This window comes from Paramisgurnus dabryanus, chromosome 24 (assembly GCF_030506205.2).
Source record: "Paramisgurnus dabryanus chromosome 24, PD_genome_1.1, whole genome shotgun sequence".
Lineage (NCBI taxonomy): Eukaryota > Metazoa > Chordata > Actinopteri > Cypriniformes > Cobitidae > Paramisgurnus > Paramisgurnus dabryanus.
This window is the reverse complement of record NC_133360.1, coordinates 26650211-26673645: the sequence shown is the minus strand read 5'-3', so window position 1 is coordinate 26673645 and position 23435 is coordinate 26650211. Positions and strand designations below refer to the sequence as shown.

Sequence of the window (23435 nt, the reverse complement as noted above, 5' to 3'; positions counted from 1 at the left end):
TAAAAATATCGAAAAATTCTTAAAATAAGATGTATTTTCTTGATGAGCATAATGATCTAGGAAAATAAATCTAGTTTTTAGACCAAAAATATCAAATTTAAGCCAATTTGTGCTTAAAACAAGAAAAAAATCTGCCATTGGAATAAGAAAATCTTTCTTGAATTAAGCGTTTATGAAAAAAAAGTAACTTATTTCAAGATTTATTTCTTATTCCATTGGCAGATTTTTTTGCTTGTTTTAATCACTTATTTACTTAAAGTTTATATATTTTTGTCTACAATCTAGACTTATTTTCCTTGGCCATTTTGCTCATCAAGAAACTACATCTTAATTTAATTTTTAGATATTTTTTTTTACTGAAAACAAGACGAAAATACTAAGTAAGACCGTCATTTTTTGCAGTGCGGCATTAACTGTTGCCTCTCTATCGCCATCTCTGTTTGAAACATAAAATTGCAGGTTACTTTTTGTACTTATATTTTCAATATTTATAAACAACTGACATTTTCTGCGAAATTCGACAAGACAAACAAGGTTCTTTATGTACTTTCAGCTTTATTTATTTCTTATTTGAAGCAACTTTTATTTTTAATAGATATGCGTTTACATCTATAGTACTTAATAATTGAGAGTGTTTGACAGCATATTGTCCTCTTTTATTTAGATTGGTAATGAAATTGATGATATCCTGGCCCGACCGATTCGTCCTGTGAGAGACCATAAGCTGGAGCTGAGCATCAAGCTAAAAGGAGAAAGTTATGATGATGCTTTAAGAGATCCATCAAGTAACTACTATCAAAGTCTTTCCAAGCAGTTCATTGAGAAAGTGAGAAGCAACTCTATTTTTACATTACTATAGTGACAAATGTTGGGAGTGATGATTATTAGATTTCATAACCTTATGATTATATTATGTTGTATACTATAATATGTTCGTGATAACATCTTCTTTTCCTTGTAGATTGAAGACATTTTTGAAAGGCTCCCAGGTTTCAAGAAAATATATGTCCTTGAGTTTAGGTAAAAAAATATTTAGCATAATAGATTCCTGCATAGAGTTTAAAAACATCAGTCATTTCATGTTGTTTTTTTCTCTCCACTAAAAGTCCACAAAAGGACATCGAAGGGTGAGTACTTTAACTTTTATAATTTTCACTGAAATCAAATCTTGGATCTACTGTACGTTTGAATACACTAGATTTGATTAATCTCAAATCTGAATTGTTACACCAGGGCCTGATAAATCCATCTACCCGTCCTATCATATTAAACAGCTGCCTGACCCATATCTCCTCCAAAATATTTAATGAGAAAGTCATGTCCTTAAATTTTCCATCCACCATATGTACTGTTTTTATAGAGCTTTCCCTTAAATCGCTTTCTTACTGTTTTCTTAATATTGTTAGATGTGAGGTGTTCATCATCATTTTAATCTACTGATTTTCCAAAACAACCATAAGTGCTTTACTCTTTTGTGTTTAATGACCAATTATCACCCTAAGTTGCTGTGCTTAACACATGGTTAAATCTTGAGCTTGATGGGAAGTCGTCAAGGTAAGGTTTCTCTGTGGGTTTATCAGCAAATCTTTGTCTAATCCTCACAGTGCAGTTCTTTTTTAAAACCTTTATAAAGCTTATTAGCATGCACACAGTTTGTGGGATGCCAAGGAGCTGAATTATAAACTAGATTTTGGTTTTCATGGGAGAGAAAATGTAGCTTTTTATAAACTCAGCAGGTCTCAAACCGTTGCGGTATAAACAAGTAAAAATATAGGTCAGTTCTATGCACTCCCCATTGTTTTTAATTTACTTCGGTCTGGAGACGATTGCTGAGTAGTTTGTGGCATTTGGGTGCAAGTTTAACCGTAGACTGGGAGTTTGTTTAAGCCATTAGTTTTTATTACTAGGCATATACAGTCCAATTTTCGAGAACGACCTGAACCAAGCTGACCTACTATTTTTTTACCCAAGTTTAATAACAATAACAACATGCTGAACTGAATCAGAAAACTGAACCGGCAAACTAAACGGCACAAACTGTGCATAGTGCACATTTTTCACATATAAACGAACTTATAGCAACTGATGTACATTTAGATGATAACACTTTAAATCACGTAAATGCGTAACAGTTTCAATCACTTACTGTAACGTGTAACAGTTTAAATCGCATAAATGCGCAACAGTTTCAATCACTTACTGTAATGTGTAAGTGTTTAAATCACATAAATGCTTAACAGTTTCAATCGCATAAATGCGCAACAGTTTCAATCCCATAAATGCGCAACAGTTTCAATCCCATCAATGCGCAACAGTTTCAATCGCATAAATGCTCAACAGTTTCAATCGCATAAATGCTCAACAGTTTCAATCGCATAAATGCGCAACAGTTTCAATCCCATAAATGCTCAACAGTTTCAATCGCATTAGTGCACAATCACATAAATGCGCAACAGTTTCAATCGCATAAATGTGCAACAGTTTCAATCGTATAAATGCGCAACAGTTTCAATCCCATAAATGCGCAAAAGTTTCAATCCCATAAATGCGCAACAGTTTCAATCGCATAAATGCTCAACAGTTTCAATAGCATTAGTGCACAATCACATAAATGCATAATAGTTTCAAGCGCATTAATGTGCAATGGGTTCAATCACGTAAATGTGCAACATTTTCAATCCTAATAGTGCACAATCACATAAATGCATCATAGTTTCAATCCCATAAATGGGCAATAGTTTCAATCACATAAATGCGCAACAGTTTCAATCACATAAAAGCTCGACAGTTTCAATCGCATAAATGCGCAACAGTTTCAATCACGTAAATGTGCAGCAGTTTCAATCGCATTAGTGCACAATCACATAAATGCATAATAGTTTCAATCCCATAAATGCCCAACAGTTTCAATCACATAAATTCTCAACAGTTTCAATCGCATAAATGCGCAACAGTTTCAATCGCATAAATGCATAATAGTTTCAATCCCATAAATGCGCAACAGTTTCAATCACATAAATTCTCAACAGTTTCAATCGCATAAATGTGCAACAGTTTCAATCGCATAAATGTGCAACAGTTTCAATCGCATAAATGTGCAACAGTTTCAATCGCATAAATGCGCAACAGTTTCAATCGCATAAATGCTCAACAGTTTCAAGCGCATTAATGTGCAATGGGTTCAATCACGTAAATGTGCAACAGTTTCAATCGCAATAGTGCACAATCACATAAATGCATCATAGTTTCAATCGCAGAAATGCGCAACAGTTTCAATCCCATAAATGCGCAACAGTTTCAATCGCATAAATGCTCAACAATTTCAGTCGCATTAATGCGCAGTGGGTTCAATCACGTAAATGTGCAACAGTTTCAATTGCAATAGTGCACAATCACATAAATGCATCATAGTTTCAATCGCATAAATGCGCAACAGTTTCAATCATATAAATGCTCAACAGTTTCAATCGCATAAATGCGCAACAGTTTCAATCGCATAAATGCTTAACAGTTTCAGTCGCATTAATGCGCAATGGGTTCAATCACCTAAATGTGCAACAGTTTCAATCACATAAATGTGCAACAGTTTCAATCGCATAAATGTGCAACAGTTTCAATCACATAAATGTGTAACAGTTTCAATCGCATAAATGCGCAACAGTTTCAATCGCATAAATGCTCAACAGTTTCAGTCGCATTAATGCGCAATGGGTTCAATCGCGAAAATGTGCAACAGTTTCAATCACATAAATGTGCAACAATTTTAATTGCATAAATGTGCAACAATTTCAATGGCATAAATGCGTAATAGTTTCAATCACATAAATGCATAATAGTGTTAATCACATAAATGCTCAACAGTTTCAATCGCATAAATGCGCAACAGTTTCAATCGCATTAATGCGCAACAGTTTCAATCGCATAAATGCTCAACAGTTTCAATCGCATTAATGCCCAATGGGTTCAATTGCGTAAATGTGCAACAGTTTCAATCCCATAAATGTGCAACAGTTTTAATCGCATAAATGCGTAATAGTTTCAATCACATAAATGCATAATAGGGTCAATTGCATAAATGTGTGATAGTTTTAATCGCATCAATGCGCAATAGTTTCAATTCCAGTTTCAATTCTTATTGACAATTTTATACACTTACCAGTTTAAGTCTTGAGACCAGTCTGTGCCTGCCAGTGATAAGCATGTTGTAACAGCTTATTGATTACGAGGAGCCACTGCTTAAATATATTTTTCTCTGTTCTTCAGAGGCCTGGCAGTAGTGGTGCACTACGCCGTCGTTCTTGAAGGAGATGGTGCGGGGATAAGCAACGAGACAATGGACTACATTAATTTGCATTCAAATAAGGTCGAGAACTCATTTACAGATCCCGAGGAGCTACCTACCGTGGTGTACACCATCACCGACTTCCGGAACTACATCACAGAGGCCCTCCACAGGGAATATTTTGTCGGAAACTCGACCCTAGATGTGGACCCCGAATCTTTGCAACTGAAAAACGGTAGGTTGTCTTCCAAAAGAGTGTTGAAAGTTCAACTGAATGTTTTCATAAACAGTCGGTTGCAAATTTGCGTCCTGTCACAGTAGTAAATTGCAAACTGTAGTTAAACAAAGCTGAAATACACCATGTTGACAACGGTTACATATCCTCCTACCATGCTTGCTCACATGTGGTTTCTTATCTCTGGCTTTGGCAGACTAATCTTGTGGCCTTCAGAGCCAATCTCTTTTGAAGAGACAGCAGTATTTGTATGCTCTGTGCTAGAGTCAGTTTAAATATAATTTGATATTCTTTGTCTGTTATGGCTTGCAGTGGAGACATTGCCGCCTTCCAAACCAACCAGCAGACCGCTTGACTCCAGCAACATGATGGTGAGTCAATGGACATTGGCAGGACCACCCAGTAAAAGGGTAATCAGTTCTTATAAGAACTGCAGATTGTAGGACTTTCTCACCTCTGAGCAATTATTTTGAAGGGTGCATTTTAATACTTCAAAATAAATAACCTGAAAAGCAGTAAATGTTAAAAGTTAAACAAGTCACACTAATGGCAATCATTTTCAAGACATTACCTTGCACTAAAAATGGGCTTTCAGGGCAAGTCATTAAAGCACAGTTTTGGGATAATACAGCAGGATTTTCCAATGTGTTTTCTTCTCTAGAAACAAGCAAGCATGCTATTGTATGAACATTGTGTTTAGCTTTGGCACTATGAAATTTTGAAAGAATCTGTTTTTAATATCAGAATGACATATTTATTACCGCTATAACGAAGACGTCTCAATTTCTTCACAGTCTGTACTGTAGTTTAATTAGACACATTTGAACACCAAAACATGTCAATAATTTCCAAATTGACGCCCTCGGTTTTTCCCTTTTACATATGGTGAAACTGGCACATTTTTCACAACTATTTTTTCAAAATGATTTACAGCCTTGTTTTGGCTGGTGCATCATGTCCAAGTCTAGGACATGTTCTTTCTCTCAGGTTATAGCAGGCCTATGCTTGCCTGCAAAGACACATGTTTGTTACTGATAGTTACAAATAACAACATCTGAGATTGATTCTTTACCTGCTCTGTCCTTTTAAAGAAAGATCTTCATTGTTGTCCTTTTGGCAAAACAGCGTTTAGCAGATCAACTGTTTACGTGGAGGTTGCCAAATACAAAACCTCTTCGGGGCAATAGTGAGGTCAAACACTAGTTTTAAATCGTAAATCCATTGTCCTGTCTCACAAGAAAGAAATATCGCAAATAAGATTTCAGTTGTTTCCTAGACAGCAATGAGAAAAAATGATTTGTTTGAAAAATTATGATATTTATGTTAGCTTATGTTTCTTCTTCTAGGAAAAAGATTTGAATCATTCTGTGTTTTCTCTATTCTTAAGAGAGATCTTACAATGTGCTCGGATAAAAGTCAGAGATTTCAGTATTAACTTAAACATTTCTGTACGTTTTGTAAGACATAATTAAGAACTGAATTGTCCATGAAAGACGTTTTCATCTGGGATACTAAATGGACCTCATTTAGGAAACACGAGGAGGATGAATTTCTGTGTAAATTGTTCATAAAACCAATATTGTTGAATTGAATGTGACAGTTTACGTATGAATGGTTTAACGAATGAATTACACAGAAATTCGTTCAGCTTGTGTTTCATAAACGACGTGAAGTGCGTGTGACCGCTGGTGATCATATTCCAGTAGCACTTCATTTGTTATTTATGTGAAAATAAATTCTGCGATTTATGTATAACCGGCCAATGTGTTCAGCAGAATGCTGTCTGTTTTAGTTGGATGATGGTATTTGGTTTGATTGCCTCATAAACAGTAAGAAAATGGCCATGCACAGGATATAAATTGTTGCTCGCTTTTTTAAACTAAATCTAACGCATCTGTTATTTACTCAAATATGCATCATTTAAACCCCACCTGGGATCAGGCCCTCAGGATGGCCTGAAGCACCAATATTCATGTGTGGTTTTTTGACATGCCCATGCAGTTTTTCCTTGTCCTCTGTGATTTACGGAGAAGTTTGGGAAAATTTGTTCTGCTTAAAAACTGAGTGTAGTTTTCTTTTACTCTAGCCATGCGATTGGGTCCAAACTAGTGGCAGTTTAAAATTACATTTGCATTTATGGATTTTTTCAGATACTAATTCAAAGTGGCTTACAATGCATTCAAGGTATACATTTTTTGTATGCATATTCCTCGGGATTGAACACACAATGTTTTGCGTTGCTAATGCAATGCTCTACCAATTCGTGTATAGTGTGTAGACCTGTATGAAGAGATTTTTACATTAGCTATGACAACATTGAAATTTATTAGGGAAATTCAAGTAGGACTAACTGCAGTGTCGGCGCCAGAGAATACAGAATGAGCGGGCCTCCTGTTTTACTGTGGGGGCACCTGGTTCATCTTATTATTTTACTATTATTATTACTACATGGCACTGTAAAATGCTTGGTACTGATTGGCCAGTCGCAACATTCAAAGGTATTTTATTCCTTGAACAACCGCCTGAAACACAGCCTCACCCGGGTACTGCGAGCGAGTCACGTTAACAGAGACAGTTACGAATTAATACAGAATAAATATGCATAATTAATCACGTATATGAGATTGTATTTACAATGATTAAACCGAACGTTCGTCTTTTGACTTTTTACTTGTTTTAACGCGTCTGGAAACGTTTTCCCAGAAGGTTTGTATTTCTTTAAAATAAGCTAATAAAAGACATCAAATCAAAATGTTATGTCTATATATTTAATCATATAGCAACTAGCCGTGAAATCAGCGGGATTGTTACAGCCAGCCAAGTTGTTAAATAAATCCCTCACTATAGTAAACCATAACTTATAAAGACGTTAAAGTGCAAGACTGGATAACTCACGCAAATCATAAAGACCAGTACATAACCAAATAACAGCAAAAGAAAACAATGTTACTGACATATCTAACACCAGAATGAACTATGCGTTTTACCTTCAGAAGAGCTGCAGGCGACGAGAGGACTTTTTTCAACTTTTTAAGAAGGTCCTTTTATTTGTCGCGAAATTTCTTCGTCTTGCTCAAATGCCAAGACTTACAAGTATACATTATTTAGACAGAAAATGAGTTCTCACGCATGGCGATTGAGCCCCCGAACGTGACAGTGGCTGCGTGTATGTAACTGGCTGACTATGTTAGCATTGCATTGTGGGTTAGTATTTTAATTATTATGTTTTATTAATTATACTCCGAATTTTAATCAGTATTCATTGTATAACCAAATGTATTTGCAGCACATTTTTTTAATTATTAAGTTCATTGTTATTTTGAGAAGTAAGGGGGCACAGTGACTCAAGTGGCCGGGCCATGCCCCCCAGGGCCCGCTCGTGGCGCCGACACTGACTAACTGTCACATTGGGCAGTGTTGTCCAGTGAAGCAATGGTGAAAAATTTTTCCTTAGTATGGTAACTTTGCTTATAAATGTAAATGTATATAAATGTTCATATATCTAAACCATATATCTAAACCAAAAAGGCCATGACAACACAAAATGATATGCTAATGAACAATGTAATAATAAATGGTAAATATTTGTAATTTGTTTTACTTAAACATTAATTAACTATGAATTTAATATTACATTCCAGGACAATGTTCTTGCATCAGAGAAACCACCAGACATTCCTGAATTATCCAGCAATGACATCTTCATCACAAATCATGACTTTTTTGACCCTCTTCCCACTTTTGATGGACAAGGTGATGACACAAATGTGAATGATGTCATCGTCTTTGAGGAAAGTTCCACAATTTCTCCTGCGGATACGTCTTTAAAGAACTTGAATTTTGAGCTTACATCTAAATCTGAGGCGTCAAGTGGTGTACCATCTCGTGGCACAGAAAGTGAGTCTATTCTTGAAGAGGAGGGATTTCTACAGACTGCAACTACACTTAGTACCGTTATAGATACTGCAACTAAAGATGCATTACCTGCAGTATCAATACAAAGGCCAAATGACATACCACTTTCCCCTGTAGATTCTCCTGGTGTGGAGGTTGCAACTCTTGGTGAATTGACAGACCTGGGTTCAGGCTCAGGTTTCTCTGGGGATGACCAAAGTGTTGACATTTGGTCACGGGTGTCTGAAAAACCCCATGAAGCCTCAGATAAAGATGCTGAGGTACAGCAACCCAAGGAAGATCCAGAACATATAGATGGACCACTTGAGCCTCCTCACCAAGAACCGACTCGTGAGGACACATTCTTGGACATGATTCCTGTGACGCGAGGCATTCATGCCAATCCTCGCTACACGACAGCTGACCAAGCCCCGGTTTTCTGGACTATGAAGTCTCTGACTGTCGAGCTTTCCATGCAGACACAAGTAGCACCTGATGATTATTTTCCAAATGAATCTACCACTTTGGTTACACATGTAACCGATCAACCTTTGCTACGTGTTTACACCACAGTAGATGAGGATGGATCACCAAGTCTTGATACTAAGAGTTCACCTGTTCATAAGGACCTCACAGATAGTATATCATCTACGGTGATGCCGCCAAGCACAGCCATAGAGGTAACAGAAGAGTACACTCCTTCAACAGAAAACAAACAGATTCAGGAAGATTTGGGTACAACATTGGCCTCAACGACAAAGATGAAAGATATCCCCTCAACCACGCAACTGCCTGCAAACCCAAACCTTGATATTGTGTATGGGGAAGATACTATCAGTAATTCAGAAGAAGTTAAAATTCTAGATGAAGTCTTGGGGGACATCAAGATTTTGTCTACCGAAAGTTCAGTGACGGAACTCTCTGAAAAGGATTTAGCTGAAGAGGAGATCATAGTTGCAACAACAGCCACTCCAACAAGAGTCACAGAGGGACTCAATTTAGATCATTCGACATCTCTAATTCCTGAGAAAGAGTCCCCGTTTACACGTGTATCACATTCATCAGCGGATAAGCATGAACTTGCACCAGATTCAATAACAGAACCTACACACACCCAATCCTCTACTCATTTGTTTGTTAAAGAGATGACTCCAGAGACTCCAGACAATTATGTGGATGCTTATACTGCAACTCACTTCATTAATCAAGAGGAGCCTATTTTACCAAAGAAGGCTGAAGATGGGGACTCAACTGGAATATTTTACTCATCCACAATTACTGTCATTTCAGAACATTCAGAGACAAACCCTAGTTCAATGATTCTGCCACCACTTAATCAACCAAGTTTTACACCTACCGACCAGAATGTTAATGCAGAAGAAACTTTAAATGATTTAGTACAAGAAAACAGTACAAGAAAAGGTTTCAGCCAACCTTCAGAAACCGTGAACTCTGGGAGTACTACTGTTAATGTTCCTATTTCTGTTAACTCCAAGATAACAGAAATTGACGTTTCATCTGACGCCTTCCCATATGATGGGTCAAGCGACGATGAAGATGGTGGTAGTGGGTTACCTCATGGGACGGACATGGCAAGTATTGCCTTGCCAGCCAGTCCTGGCAGGGCACTGGTAGTGTTTTTCAGTCTCAGGGTCACCAACATGATGTTTTCAGAAGATCTGTTCAACAAGAGCTCTACTGAATACAAGGCTCTCGAGCAGCGCTTTCTGGAGCTGGTAAGTTATTTGGTAGTCATAGGCAGGGTCATATGTCATTAGGGACCACTGTCTCCTTGTTAAGCAGTAATGACCTTAATCAACCTAGTGGTGTAACGATACTTCGTGCGATTCTGCTAGCTATGCTTCTCAATGAATTATGGTGAATACATCCAAAGCCAGAGGGCGCTCTCATGCAGGAACTCAATATGCGCTGCTGAAGAAGTACCATTACACAGGCAGATATTTTAATCATAATATAGAACATGTATAATTATTATGTTTGACGAGTGTTGCTTTCTCAAATGTATGTTATAAACTACTCATACTCATTTAGATTTTAGATTACTAATGATTAAAGAGTAGCAGTACATGAAAGAGCTGTGCATAAAATTTGTGTTTTTTTGGTATGTATCGCGAAATACCACTACACCCTACTTGCAAGTCAGATAAAATGCTAACTAAAAACACCTGTTAGCTTTACTGTTCATTTATAATCACAATTTTGATTGATCTGCATTCTTAACTTGCACATTTTCAGTGTATTTCTTTTCTTTCCCAAAAAATTCTAGCTTGTGCCATATTTACAATACAACCTCAGCAATTTCCAAAATTTGGAGATCTTGAACTTCAGGAATGGCAGCATTGTTGTAAACAGCAGGATGAAATTTGGAAAGCCAGTTCCCCATAGTGTGACGACAGAAGTGTACCTTATCCTCGAGAACTTCTGTAACACCGCTTACAAAACAATGAATCTTGCCATAGACAAATACTCACTAGATGTTGAATCAGGTAATTCATAGAACATACATATACACACAAAACATTGAAAGCAAACAGAGGTCAGGCAATACGACGGCATCAGTAAATAGCTGTGCACATTATAACGATAACTATAAAAAATATTAATAACTTGTTTTATATTAAACAAAATAGCGAAGTTCACGCCACAATTGTAACTGTACAGATACATCATTGGGATCACTTTCAGAGCGATTTCGGATGGTTATACCTGCTGTTTAAATGCAACAAGAACAGCATATTTACACATTTAATGACATGTGAACAATTACAAGCATTTTTATTTAAGGGAATATGCAATATTAGTTAATGCCATTGAAGGTAAAGGATTTGCGGGAGTATGGATTAGCATAAAGTTATCGTCTGGTGGTGTGGACGCTAATTTAGTTATCGTTAACGTTATAATGTGAACCGCCCTTCTGATAGTTAAGTGACTCCATTCTGCACATACGTTGTGTATTGTGTTTACATTTTGTGTGTGTGTTCTTGCTTAGCTGTTTTATGTGTACACAACATCCCTCAATGCTCATTCCAGCGTTCAAATGCATTATGCTAAAACAATTGCAGCAAATGCAAACATATTATTCAGAGATTTGAAGACGTCAGCTTAGTTAGGGGGCATGCACACCAAAGCTTTTGAAAGTGGCTGAAAACGCCCTAACAACATGCAATTGGCATTAACACAGACAAACATGGGTGAAGCTTAAGGGGGCGTGCACACCAATGCTTTTACGCACACGGCTGGCATATGTTTTCAATTGATTCCAATGTAAGCGCAGCGTTTTTCCAAAAAGCCAGCAGCTAGCGTTTTTTTGCTGCACTGATTGCAGGCGGTCTGCATTTTTTCTGCGCTCAGGGCAGAGAGTTGCAAAATATTCAAATTTGGGTGAAAAGCTTAGCTTGTCAATGTCAGTTCTCACATGGGATAAATATCACAACAACCAACCAGCTTATCGTACACCGACTGATAAACAAAGCAGAAGTATCACAGCAACCAGCTGAAGAAAGCTGGCAGTCGGCTGAAAAACAGATGCCATTAGGCATCGCCTGGCATTTTCAGCCACGTTTAAAAGCTTTGGTGTGCACGCACCCTTATAGTTCTTATAAGAGATATAGTTTGTATATACTGTATGTGTTTATGATATCTTTTTCTCTCTGGTGTCTATAGGGGAACAGGCAGATCCATGTAAGTTCCAAGCGTGTAATGAGTTCTCGAAATGTTTGGTCAATCGCTGGTCGGGCGAGGCGGAGTGCGTCTGTGACGCTGGCTATTTTAGCGTGGATGGGCTCCCATGTCAGAGCATCTGTGAAATACAGGAAGACTTCTGCCAGAACGATGGGAAATGTGATATCATACCTGGAAAGGGAGCCATCTGCAGGTATGTGCTGTTTCAGAGATAGTTCACCCAAAAATACAACTTGCCAGTATTTACGCAATCAAAAAAGCATATTAGCATATCCAAAGCGTAATCTTTTATTTTTTTGTCTAACGCAAAAGAAGAATGTATTAAAGATTCATTACGCACCTCAAAATAAGACATTTATATAAAAATTGCTATATATTATAGCAATGACTGTGGGTTTTCTTTTATATGCCTAAATGGTGAGGTCAATAAGAGGTATCACCAGAGTTTTTCAGCTGCAGCCAATGTTGCATTATTATCCTCATCATCATTTGTCCCACACCTTAATTTGTCTTGTGTTTAGGTGTCGTGTTGGTGAGAACTGGTGGTACCGTGGTGAACACTGTGAGGAGTATGTGTCAGAACCGCTGGTAGTCGGCATTGCCATTGCCTCGGTGGCTGGGTTCCTCCTCGTGGCCTCGGGCGTGATCTTCTTCCTTGCCAGAACTCTGCGAGACCAATATGACACGGATGATTCAGAAGACCCTTTGCGGTGAGAACAGAGCTTTAACAAACACCCTCCCAATGCTCTTTACAAACCCGCAGATCATGTTGTTTGGATGAAGGATTAGACCTCAAGATAAGCAGAACTCCATAGTGGACTACAAATCTGGGTGGTTCAGTTCATTTTAACACATTGTACTGTCAGTTGCACGCTCATCTGAAGGCTATCAGGTTTAAAGACACAAATTGCCTTTGGTGGGAAAAAACATCAGGATTTGTTTACTCGGAAATTTGATTTGATTTCTTCGAACGCCCCAAAAGCAACAAATATGTGTAACGTATACCAGCATCAGCACATGATTTAAATTTGTTTATTTTAAACATTGAGTCATGTTTATTGGAAGTACAGGGAAGCTCAGTTCTGGTTCTGTTAAAAGTCCTACAAACTGGAAGATTGTATGGGATGCAGGGCTGTATTTAAGACAGGAGCGTTCACGTTTTTATCCTGCATGACCTTGTTGTATGAAAAGACCTGAACAGACGTAATGTTCTTCTGTTCTTGGTAATTATGAAACGGAAAACTCTCGGGTTTAAGATAAGCAGGTTGTTTCAATTATCTTTCTCGAACAAGATGTTCCTGTTCTTGTCATAAGTTTTTCTCTTCAATTGATCGTTATTCTGATAGTAACATCACAAAAGTCATTTTAAAGTCTTTGTTCTAGATAAAATATACTGCTTAGTATTAACTCAAAACAAGTCCCAGTAAGCAAAACTTTCTGTGTTTCATAAAACTAATAAGTTTATCTCAGTTTTGGATCTCCTCTTTAGATATAAACGTCAGCCATCTTTGTTAAATAATTTGTTTCCCTGTCCGGGCAGACAGACATGACATAATGTCTCTGCAGGGGATCTGTCATTGATCCTGATCAACAGGTTACAGTGGAATAAATACTGATACATTGTTCTGTTTATCCCGTGTCTAATCTATCTGACCCTGGGGCGAATATAAATAGGTGGGACAATCTCTTTGTTTTTTGATCCCACAGCAAAAGCGTGTTGCCATAGTTGGCTCGTCATATTGTGCAAAATTGTTGCAGTCAAACAGACTGTAGCACATCTCAACAGTCACTGATGCATGTTGAGAACATTTTATTTTATTGAATTGATTTATTAATAGCACCATGCTAAATCATATTAACATCATACTAAGACCATGCAACAATCACTCTTAAGTCATGGTGAGCCATGATAGGGTTGAAACATGGTAACATCATGTACAGTAAATGAATGCATCTTTCTAATTTATGATAGCATCATTATTTTATATCATGTTTAATATGCTTAAAATGTGTGCATCAATCTAAGTCATATTAAATCATGTAAGTATCCTGTTAAAACACAATAGCATAATGCTAAAACACGTTTGCATCGTTCTACATCATGTAAGTATTCTGTTAAAACACATTAGCATAATATTAAAACATGTTAGCATCATTCTAACATCATGGTAAACATGCTCAAGCATGCTTGCATAATTCTAAATCATGTTAAATCATGTAAATATCCTGTTAAAACGCATTAGCATAATTTTAATACATGTTAAACATGTAAAAACTTGTTTACATTATTCTAAATCATGTTAAATAATGTAAATGTCTGGTTAAAACACATTAGCATCATGTTAAAACATGTTTGCATCAGTCTAAATCAGGTTAAACAATGTTAATATCTGGTTAAAACACATTAGCATAATGTTAAAATATGTTTGCATATTTCTAAATTATGCTAAATAATGTAAATATCTGGTTAAAACACATTAGCATAATGTTAAAATATGTTTGGATCTTTCTAAATTATGCTAAATAATGTAAATATATGGTTAAAACACATTAGCATAATGCTAAAATATGTTTGCATATTTCTAAATTATGCTAAATAATGTAAATATCTGGTTAAAACACATTAGCATAATGTTAAAATATGTTTGGATCTTTCTAAATTATGCTAAATAATGTAAATATATTGTTAAAACACATTAGCATAATGTTAAAATATGTTTGCATATTTCTAAATTATGCTAAATAATGTAAATATCTGGTTAAAACACATTAGCATAATGTTAAAATATGTTTGGATCTTTCTAAATTATGCTAAATAATGTAAATATATGGTTAAAACACATTAGCATAATGCTAAAATATGTTTGGATCTTTCTACATTTTTCTAAATAATGTAAATATCCGGTTAAAACACATTAGCATAATGTTAAAACATGTTTGCATCATTCTAAATCATGTTTAATAATGTAAATATCCTGTAAAACACATTAGCATAATGTTAAAACATGTTAAACATGTAAAAACTTGTTTACATTATTCTAAATCATGTTAAATAATGTAAATGTCTGGTTAAAACTCATTAGCATCATGTTAAAACATGTTTGCATCAGTCTAAATCATGTTAAACAATGTAAATATATGGTTAAAACACATTAGCATTATGTTAAAACATGTTTGCATCAGTCTAAATCATGTTAAACAATGTAAATATATGGTTAAAACACATTAGCATAATGTTAAAACATGTTTGCATCATTCTAAATCATGTTTAATAATCCAAATATCCTGTAAAAACACATTAGCATAATGTTAAAACATGTTAAACATGTAAAAACTTGTTTACATTATTCTAAATCATGTTAAATAATGTAAATGTCTGGTTAAAACTCATTAGCATCATGTTAAAACATATTTGCATCAGTCTAAATCATGTTAAACAATGTAAATATATGGTTAAAACACATTAGCATAATGTTAAAACATGTTTGCATCAGTCTAAATCATGTTAAACAATGTTAATATCTGGTTAAAACACATAAGCATAATGTTAAAATATGTTTGGATCTTTCTAAATTATGCTAAATAATGTAAATATATGGTTAAAACACATTAGCATAATGGTAAAATGTGTTTGGATCTTTCTAAATTTTGCTAAATAATGTAAATATCCGGTTAAAACACTTAAGCATAATGTTAAAATATGTTTGCATCATTCTAAATCATGTTAAATAATGTAAATATCCTGTAAAAACACATTAGCATAATGTTAAAACATGTTTGCACCATTCTAAATCGTGTAAATATCCAGTTACAACACATAAGCATAATGTTAAAACATGTTTGCATCATTCTGAATCATGCAAGTATCCTGTTAAAACACATTAGCATAATGCTAAAACAAATAAACATCATTCTAACATCATGTTAAATATGCTAAAAATGTTAGCATCGTTCTAAATAATGTTAAATCATGTAAATATCCGGTTAAACACATTAGCATAATATTAAACATGATTGCATCATTCTAAATCTTGTTAAATCATGTCAATATCCAGTTAAAACACATTAGCATATTGTTAAAACATGTTAGCATCATTCAAGCATCATGACAAATCAACCTAGCCTAGTGAAAAAATATATTAGCATCATGTTTAATCATGCCAACATCATGTTAAAACATGTTAGTATTGTTGTAATATCGTGGCTTGAGTTTTTTGCTACGGCAAGCACACCTCACATTTGCTTTAGACAGAGTGTACATGTCTAATTTTTGAGATACAGTACCGAAATAAAATAAAATGTTGAGAAGTGAGGAGTCAGAACATGATGCCGGTCAGTCTGTAAACTGACTTGTAATTTTTATTATCTTCTCAGGCATCTGGACAGCATGCCATCTCTAGAGCGAGCCACTAAATACAACCCCATGTTTGAAAGTGAAGCAACATTGGGCTGTAATCAGTATTACCGTCGTTACCCAGAAGCCTCTGCTTACAGCAACGGCAGTGTTGAGAACTCCACAGACTTCAGCAGCGAGGAAATCAAACATATTTATGAGAACAGTCAACTTACAAAAGAGGTAATGACATGTATGAGTGTGTCTGAGAATTAATAGGTATAGACGCCATATTTTATTTGCTTTGCCTATTTGACGTGGATGAAAGCTTAGTTTTAAGGGTGGGAGTTGTTTTGATATGTGGCCCAGATCCCCATTAGTTTTCATAATCCTATCCATGGCCAGTGGCCATTTTAATAAAAAAATCACCTTTAGTACTGTATTTTATAGAAGAAACATTTATATGGGATTGAACAAAATAAGGTTGAGTAAATTATGACAGAATTTTCATTTTTGGGTGAACTAGACCTTTAAGATTTGTTACTTACTTTGAAATCTTTATTTATATATTTTTTTTGTAGTTTAAAGTAGTTAAACTCTAAAATCCTGTTATCTCATCCTTATGTTTGTTTTAAACCTGTATGAATGTATTTTTTCTGATGAAGACAAAATAATGATAAATGATGGTAAGCACATAACTGATTGTAAGCATTGACTTCCATAGTAGGAAAAACAAATACAATGGAATTCAATTGGTACCGTCAACACAGTACTTCCATAATATTTGTTTTCCTACTATGGAAGTCAATGGTTACAAGCAGCTGTGTGCATTTATAAAAATATCTTCTTTTGTGTTTATCAGAAATAAAGAAAATCATACAGGTTTAGAACGACATGAAGATGAGAAAATTATGACAGAATTTTAATTTTTGGGTAACCTTTCCATTTAAGTACTGAGAAATATTATTAACAGTAACAAGATGTTTATTGCAATAGGGTTAGGTTTTGTTTTAAGGTTAGTTGTATGTAATTATGCAAAATTGAATGGCATTGCTATAGTAGCTACAGGGTATATATGTACACTGCAAAAAATTGATTTTCAAGAAAAAAATTCTTAGTATTTTTGTCTTGTTTTCAGTAGAAATATCTAAAAATTCTTTAATAAAGATGCTTTTTCTTGATGAGCAAAACGACCCAAGAAAATAAGTCTAGTTTTTAGACCAAACATAACAAATTTAAGTGTTTTTTTTTATAAAACAAGCAAAAAAAAATTGCCAATGGCGTAAGCAAAAAATATTGAACATTTTTCTTAAACACTAAACTCAAGAAAAATTCAATAGACATTTTCTTACCCCATTGGCAGATTTTTTTGCTTGTTTTATGCACAAAACACTTAAATTTGATGTTTTTGGTCTATAAACTAGACTTATTTGTTTGGGTCGTTTTGCTCATCAAGAAAAAGCATCTTTATTTAAGAATGTTTAGATATTTTTACTCTAAACAAAACAAAAATACTAAGACATTTTTTCTTGAAAATCATTTTTTGCAGTGTATGGTTTTGAATATTGCATATTTTTTGTATATTGTTACGTTACGTCGATTATTATTATTAATCATGAATTAAGTAATTGGAAAAACCTTTAAAGCCCCCCTTACCTATGAAAATAAGTCGCTGATGTGTGTGCAGAAAAATCCTGTTATTATTCAAATCCATTTATTGTTCATTGTGTATCATATAATGAAAAATCTGTGGTGTATTTTGAGCTGAACTTTAAAGACACATTCTGGGGATACCAGAGACACACCTAGGTTAGGGGCCCTTTAAAAAAAAAGTCATTTTAAATGACCATTCAAGTAGTAACTCCAAACACTGATAACAACACAAATACACACACTTTGTACAACCATATCACTGAAGCACAACTGGCCACAAAGTCTTTGTGCATGTGCGTTTATTCACAATGTCTGCAACATCACTTTGCATGTTAATACTGCCTACTGTGGTGGATTTTTGAGGAAAATAATACTGAAGTTACTAAACACTCAGCATGTAACTAAAGCTGCAGTTTAGTTTTACAATGAAACTGTCAGAATGTGATTGACTGATATATCTTGGACTTCAGAGTGATTTGTGCGTCCTGGCAATATGGAGAATTGTTCAACATTTCTCCTGGTCTGCTTTGCAAAACATATTTTATAGGTTATGATCAATCATATTGCTTATAGCAGTGAGGGTTGTTTCCTGTACATATTGCATGTTAAAATTAAAGAAATAATTCACCCAAAAATGAAAACTTATTTTATTTTTAAATATAAATGTAGATTTTCGCTAACATAGCAGTGTATTGAAAGTGCTTTCTGAATATTAAAGTGCTGATATAAACTTGTACTATCCTTAAGATTTTGTGTCTTACACTATCTTTAGTGTGGGACATGGTTGGTCTAGACATGTAGATGTTGAAGGCGGTTCTTGTTGTTACATAACTGTCTGTTTCTTGTCATTCATCTTCCATGCTCACATGATAGGAAATCCAGGACCGTATTCGCATCATCGAGCTCTACGCCACAGACCGACAATTTGCAGATTTTGTCCGACATCACCAGGTGTAAGTGGATGTACCAATACACAGAGCTCAAACCAAAACAGTCTATTGAAATTTACCAAGGGGATTATTTTCAGGCACTGCGTAAAATCATTGCGCCTGCTGCAGCCATGTTACGGCAGCAAAGTCCTTGATTATTACGCCAGAATGAGAGTATAGTTCCTAGCCATATCTGCCTAGAAAATCACAACTTTTAATTTTCCGTCGGTCTTAGTACGCAATGTAACTACAGAAGAGTCAAGTTTTAAATAGGAAAAATATAGAAACTCTTTGGTTATTTTTTTAGCGTGATGCTAACGGTCTAATCAGATTTAATGGATTGTGGTAAGCTATGCTAAAAGTGGTACCGCCAGACCCGGAGATCAGCTGAATGGATTCCAAAACGGTAAAAATCTAATATTTAACTCTAGAGGAGCTGGAAAATGAGCATATTTATAAAAAAAAGTGGAGTGTTTCTTTAACAGGTTGAAAACAAATTAATAGCTTAATTAATTTTAGATGATAACCTTCTTGCTTGACCACCTCGCCATCCTAAATCTAGGATAAACAGCTAGTATCTTCATGCAATAATGTATATTTATGCAAAGTAGTGTAGGATATGTTCTTATACTGATGCAAAACTGTCATTTAGTAAACAAAAACATACCACAAACAAATCAAATGTTAGCATGATCTTAAAATTCATTGCTAGTTGATAAGTCGGTCAATTTGGTCAATTTAATGTGGGTTCTGTACAGACCACAGACTGAGAACTGCTCCTATGTCCTAAAAGTACAGAAAAATTATAATTTACACGATCACATAACATTATTAAAATGTATTTTATCACCTGTGACTTTGAAACTGGTGCCATCGTATCCAAAAACAGTATTTAAGACTGAGGTGTGAATTGAAAAATCATTTTCATGCCTGCGTCGATTAGTTTCTGTTATTTCACAAAGAAAGTATTTCTTTTCGAGACGGCCCATTTTTGGATATGAATTGAAGTCTTTGTGCTCTGCTGGGTAATATGTCTTCAAAAGAGCTCAGTGTTCTGAGTTACAATGGCATGGCAAGACAAATCCAGACAGCAGGCCTGTTTTGGTCGCTCTACCTGTGCCAGGTGCCGTCTAGAGTTCCAGACAGGTGTAGAGTACCAGACTGAAAAATTAAGTTTGGGGTTGAGTAATGTTTAACTGTCATACCAGCTGCGAGAATAGGGCAGATCATTCACTTTAGTTTGGACTTAGGCCACACACACTCACGCTCGGGTTCTGTTTTGAAACCTTGTGAGCTGCCTATGTAGTCAGCATTTTAAGTCATCATATATATACAGGATGACATTTGTTCAGATTATGCCGCTTACTAAGATATTTTCTTTGGTAGCACTTTATTTCGACAGTCCACTTTAGACATTCTACTTACACAACTTCATGTCAACTAACGCTAGAAGTACAGTTCAGTTTTATGCAAGGGTCCTCATACCGCCAATTATTTTTATAACCAAGCATATTTTATATGCGTAGGTCACGCATGTCCGTACATGAGAATGTAGGATGTAGTCTAGAAGATGCTTACACTTTTTCGCAATGCGAATGCGTCAAACGTCTGTATACACGTACGAGTTAAATAAACTATGTTTCGACCATGAGTGTACATTTGCGTACAGGTAAAAAAACTATACTCTGGGCTAGCGGTCGACCGAATATCAATCTGGCCGATTATCAACGTCAATATTAAGCATTTTGCCCATTATTGGCAAATTGTAAAAGCCGATTTTCCGATAAAGTGTAATTTTGAAATGCGCTATTTGGCTCTGATGCAGCCAAGGATTTACTGAAAGCCGTAAAACACGGGGCAATCTAGTCAGTTGCCTACAGCAAAGCCCTGCACACCGCCCATCTGATTTGTTGGGAGTCACGAGTCTGGCCAATCAGCGCAAGAGGCTAAAGACATCACCGAAAGCAGAGTTTTGAAGTAAAACCGTGGTTTTACAATACAAATAATGACCAATACAACAAAAACATCATGGTTAAATGTTTGGATACTATAATAAAACCATTGTTAATATTGTGAGGGATCATCTTTATCTGACAACATACCTTACCTACAACTTTATAAATGCTAGCAGAAAGTCACCAGTTAAAGAAATAATTTGATATGTAAACAAGCTTCTGTCACTTATCTGAAGAAGTTTGTTTTGTTTTCATTACTCAAACCTTTTAAAAGAGTTTTTGTGTCTTCATCGCAGGGCGCTTGATGCTCGACGAGAGAGCTCTTCCAAATAAAGCTGAAAACCAAATCTCCGTTCAACCCAAGGTACTTGAAGTTTTCACTGCAAAAATGATTTTCAAGAAAAAAAATTCTTAGTATTTTTGTCTTGTTTTCAGTAAAAATATCAACAAATTCTTAAATGAAGATGCTTTTTCTTGATTAAAACGATCCAAGTAAATAAGTCTAGTTTTTAGACCAAAAATATCAAATTTAAGTGATTTTGTGCATAAAACAAGCAAAAAAATCTGCCAATGGGGTAAGAAAATTTTTCTTGAATTTAGTGTTTAAGAAAAATTTTCAAGATGTTTTTGCTTACCACATTGGCGAATTTTTTTGCTTGTTAGACTTATTTACTTGGATCGTTTTGCTCATCAAGAAAAAGCATCTTAATTTAAGAATTTTTTGATATTTTTACTGAAAACAAGACAAAAATACTAAGATTTTTTTTCTTGAAAATTTGCAGTGAAAGCATTAGCAGTTATTTTAAGATCAGTATAAAAGCATAACACTTTATACTTTAAGTTATTTGCTAAATTTAGATATTTTAGATATTTTTACTGAAAACAAGACAAAAAAAAAACATTTTTTGCAGAGTGTCACTGTCAAGTGTTGCAAATAAGATCACAGAATTTATACTTCTTGACTATTTACTAATTCACCCCAAATATCTAATGTAATGTGTGTAATATAATGAATATAATGATATGCCTTATGATACAAACAAATACAACTACACTGAGTTGGTGCATTTGGTAAAATGTGTCAAAGAGTTTGGTTAGCATAAAAGCATTAGCAGTTATTTAAAAAGCATAACACTTTATACTTTACGTTATTTGCCTGAATTACATGCTGAATGTACTGTAACTCTGTTTGTCTTATGCTCAACAGACACTTGCCTTTTTTCTTGAATGCAAGAAGAGGTCCTCATTTGCCACATTAAACTTTGCGGGGATGTAATCTGCAAAGATGTACAGTAAATGGACTAAAGATGTGATTATATTCTTTTATGGACATGCTTTGAGCCATTACAAGGATGGATAAACACTTTGGAGAAGTATACGAATTGTGATCTTATTTAGTAAAGTTATGTATTTGTGTTTTTATGTGGATTATGAATACACTGTACAGGATGTTTTGCATGAAGTTTTAATGTTTACTGTTTGTGTTGTTATGGCCCTTTTTGTAATTATAGAACCCTAGACATTACGTGGCACGAAATATTTGATTTATTTATTCATGTTCATGGATACGGTTTTCCTCTTTATTTTAAGTCATTGAGCACGAATGTCTTTTTCGTGTCAGTCAGCATGAATTTCTTTTTGAAGAGTTTGGTTACGAAACGCAACGTTTGTCGCGTTTTGAAAAAAATTACAAAAAATTACACGGCGGATATCAGATTTTGCGTAAAATGAAGAATTGACTTTTTAATACTGACCTGATACAATAGTGATTTTGGAGGTAACAAATGTTTTAAAATGCCGTTTATCGCGTTTTGGAACCAAACTCTTCATATATTGTTTTTACGTGTCCCCAAACACGACTTTCTTTTTCGTGTCATTTTATGTATTGGTTTCTCAAAAAAATCCATTATCCCTTGGGGTTAGGACTTCTGAAATATAACAGAAAGTCGTTATAACTCCAACCCCAAATGACAATGGTAAAAAATAGAGAAACCAATACATATAAAGACTTAAAAAAGAAAGTCGTGCTCTGGGACACGAAAACAAACTATAGTCATTTGTGCTAAGTGACACGAAAAAAAGAGGAAAATCGTGTCCATGAAGATGAATAAATAAATCAAATATTTAGTGACTATACCACAAAATTCCTTCAGATTGGGTTGAATTATATATTAGCTATGTACATAATACACATGACCTGGTCAAAAAACTGTATGAGCAACATATAGATTTAAAAGTTCCTCTCTTTTTTTAAATGGAAAGTCTGTATTTGTATGGTCTTTTCGTTTGTCAGTGCCTTGGCTTGATTGTTACTCTTCATGTACATGTGGGACATCTTTTATTATGTCCTGAAACATGGACTGACTGACCGACTGAAGAGAGAACGGTATGCAATAGTATTTTAACAAATGCAGAACAGAATACTTCATGCGTATGTTTGTAATTTCATCAA

The 23435-nt window shown here is 35.0% G+C and overlaps 1 protein-coding gene across 1 annotated transcript in view; it reads left to right on the top strand.

The window, feature by feature from the left end:
• impg2b (interphotoreceptor matrix proteoglycan 2b) overlaps nucleotides 1-22866 on the top strand; it is a 38712-nt gene extending 15846 nt beyond the window's left edge. The window contains exons 7-18 of the mRNA XM_065259784.2: nucleotides 665-826; nucleotides 962-1020; nucleotides 4243-4517; nucleotides 4830-4888; nucleotides 8159-10147; nucleotides 10699-10918; nucleotides 12096-12306; nucleotides 12635-12823; nucleotides 16488-16689; nucleotides 18973-19052; nucleotides 21280-21347; nucleotides 22191-22866. Of these exons, the coding sequence (XP_065115856.1) occupies nucleotides 665-826; nucleotides 962-1020; nucleotides 4243-4517; nucleotides 4830-4888; nucleotides 8159-10147; nucleotides 10699-10918; nucleotides 12096-12306; nucleotides 12635-12823; nucleotides 16488-16689; nucleotides 18973-19052; nucleotides 21280-21316 (3483 nt within the window). The 3' untranslated portion in view covers nucleotides 21317-21347; nucleotides 22191-22866. The remainder of the gene's footprint in view (nucleotides 1-664; nucleotides 827-961; nucleotides 1021-4242; nucleotides 4518-4829; nucleotides 4889-8158; nucleotides 10148-10698; nucleotides 10919-12095; nucleotides 12307-12634; nucleotides 12824-16487; nucleotides 16690-18972; nucleotides 19053-21279; nucleotides 21348-22190) is intronic.
• The last annotated feature ends 569 nt before the right edge of the window (nucleotides 22867-23435 follow it).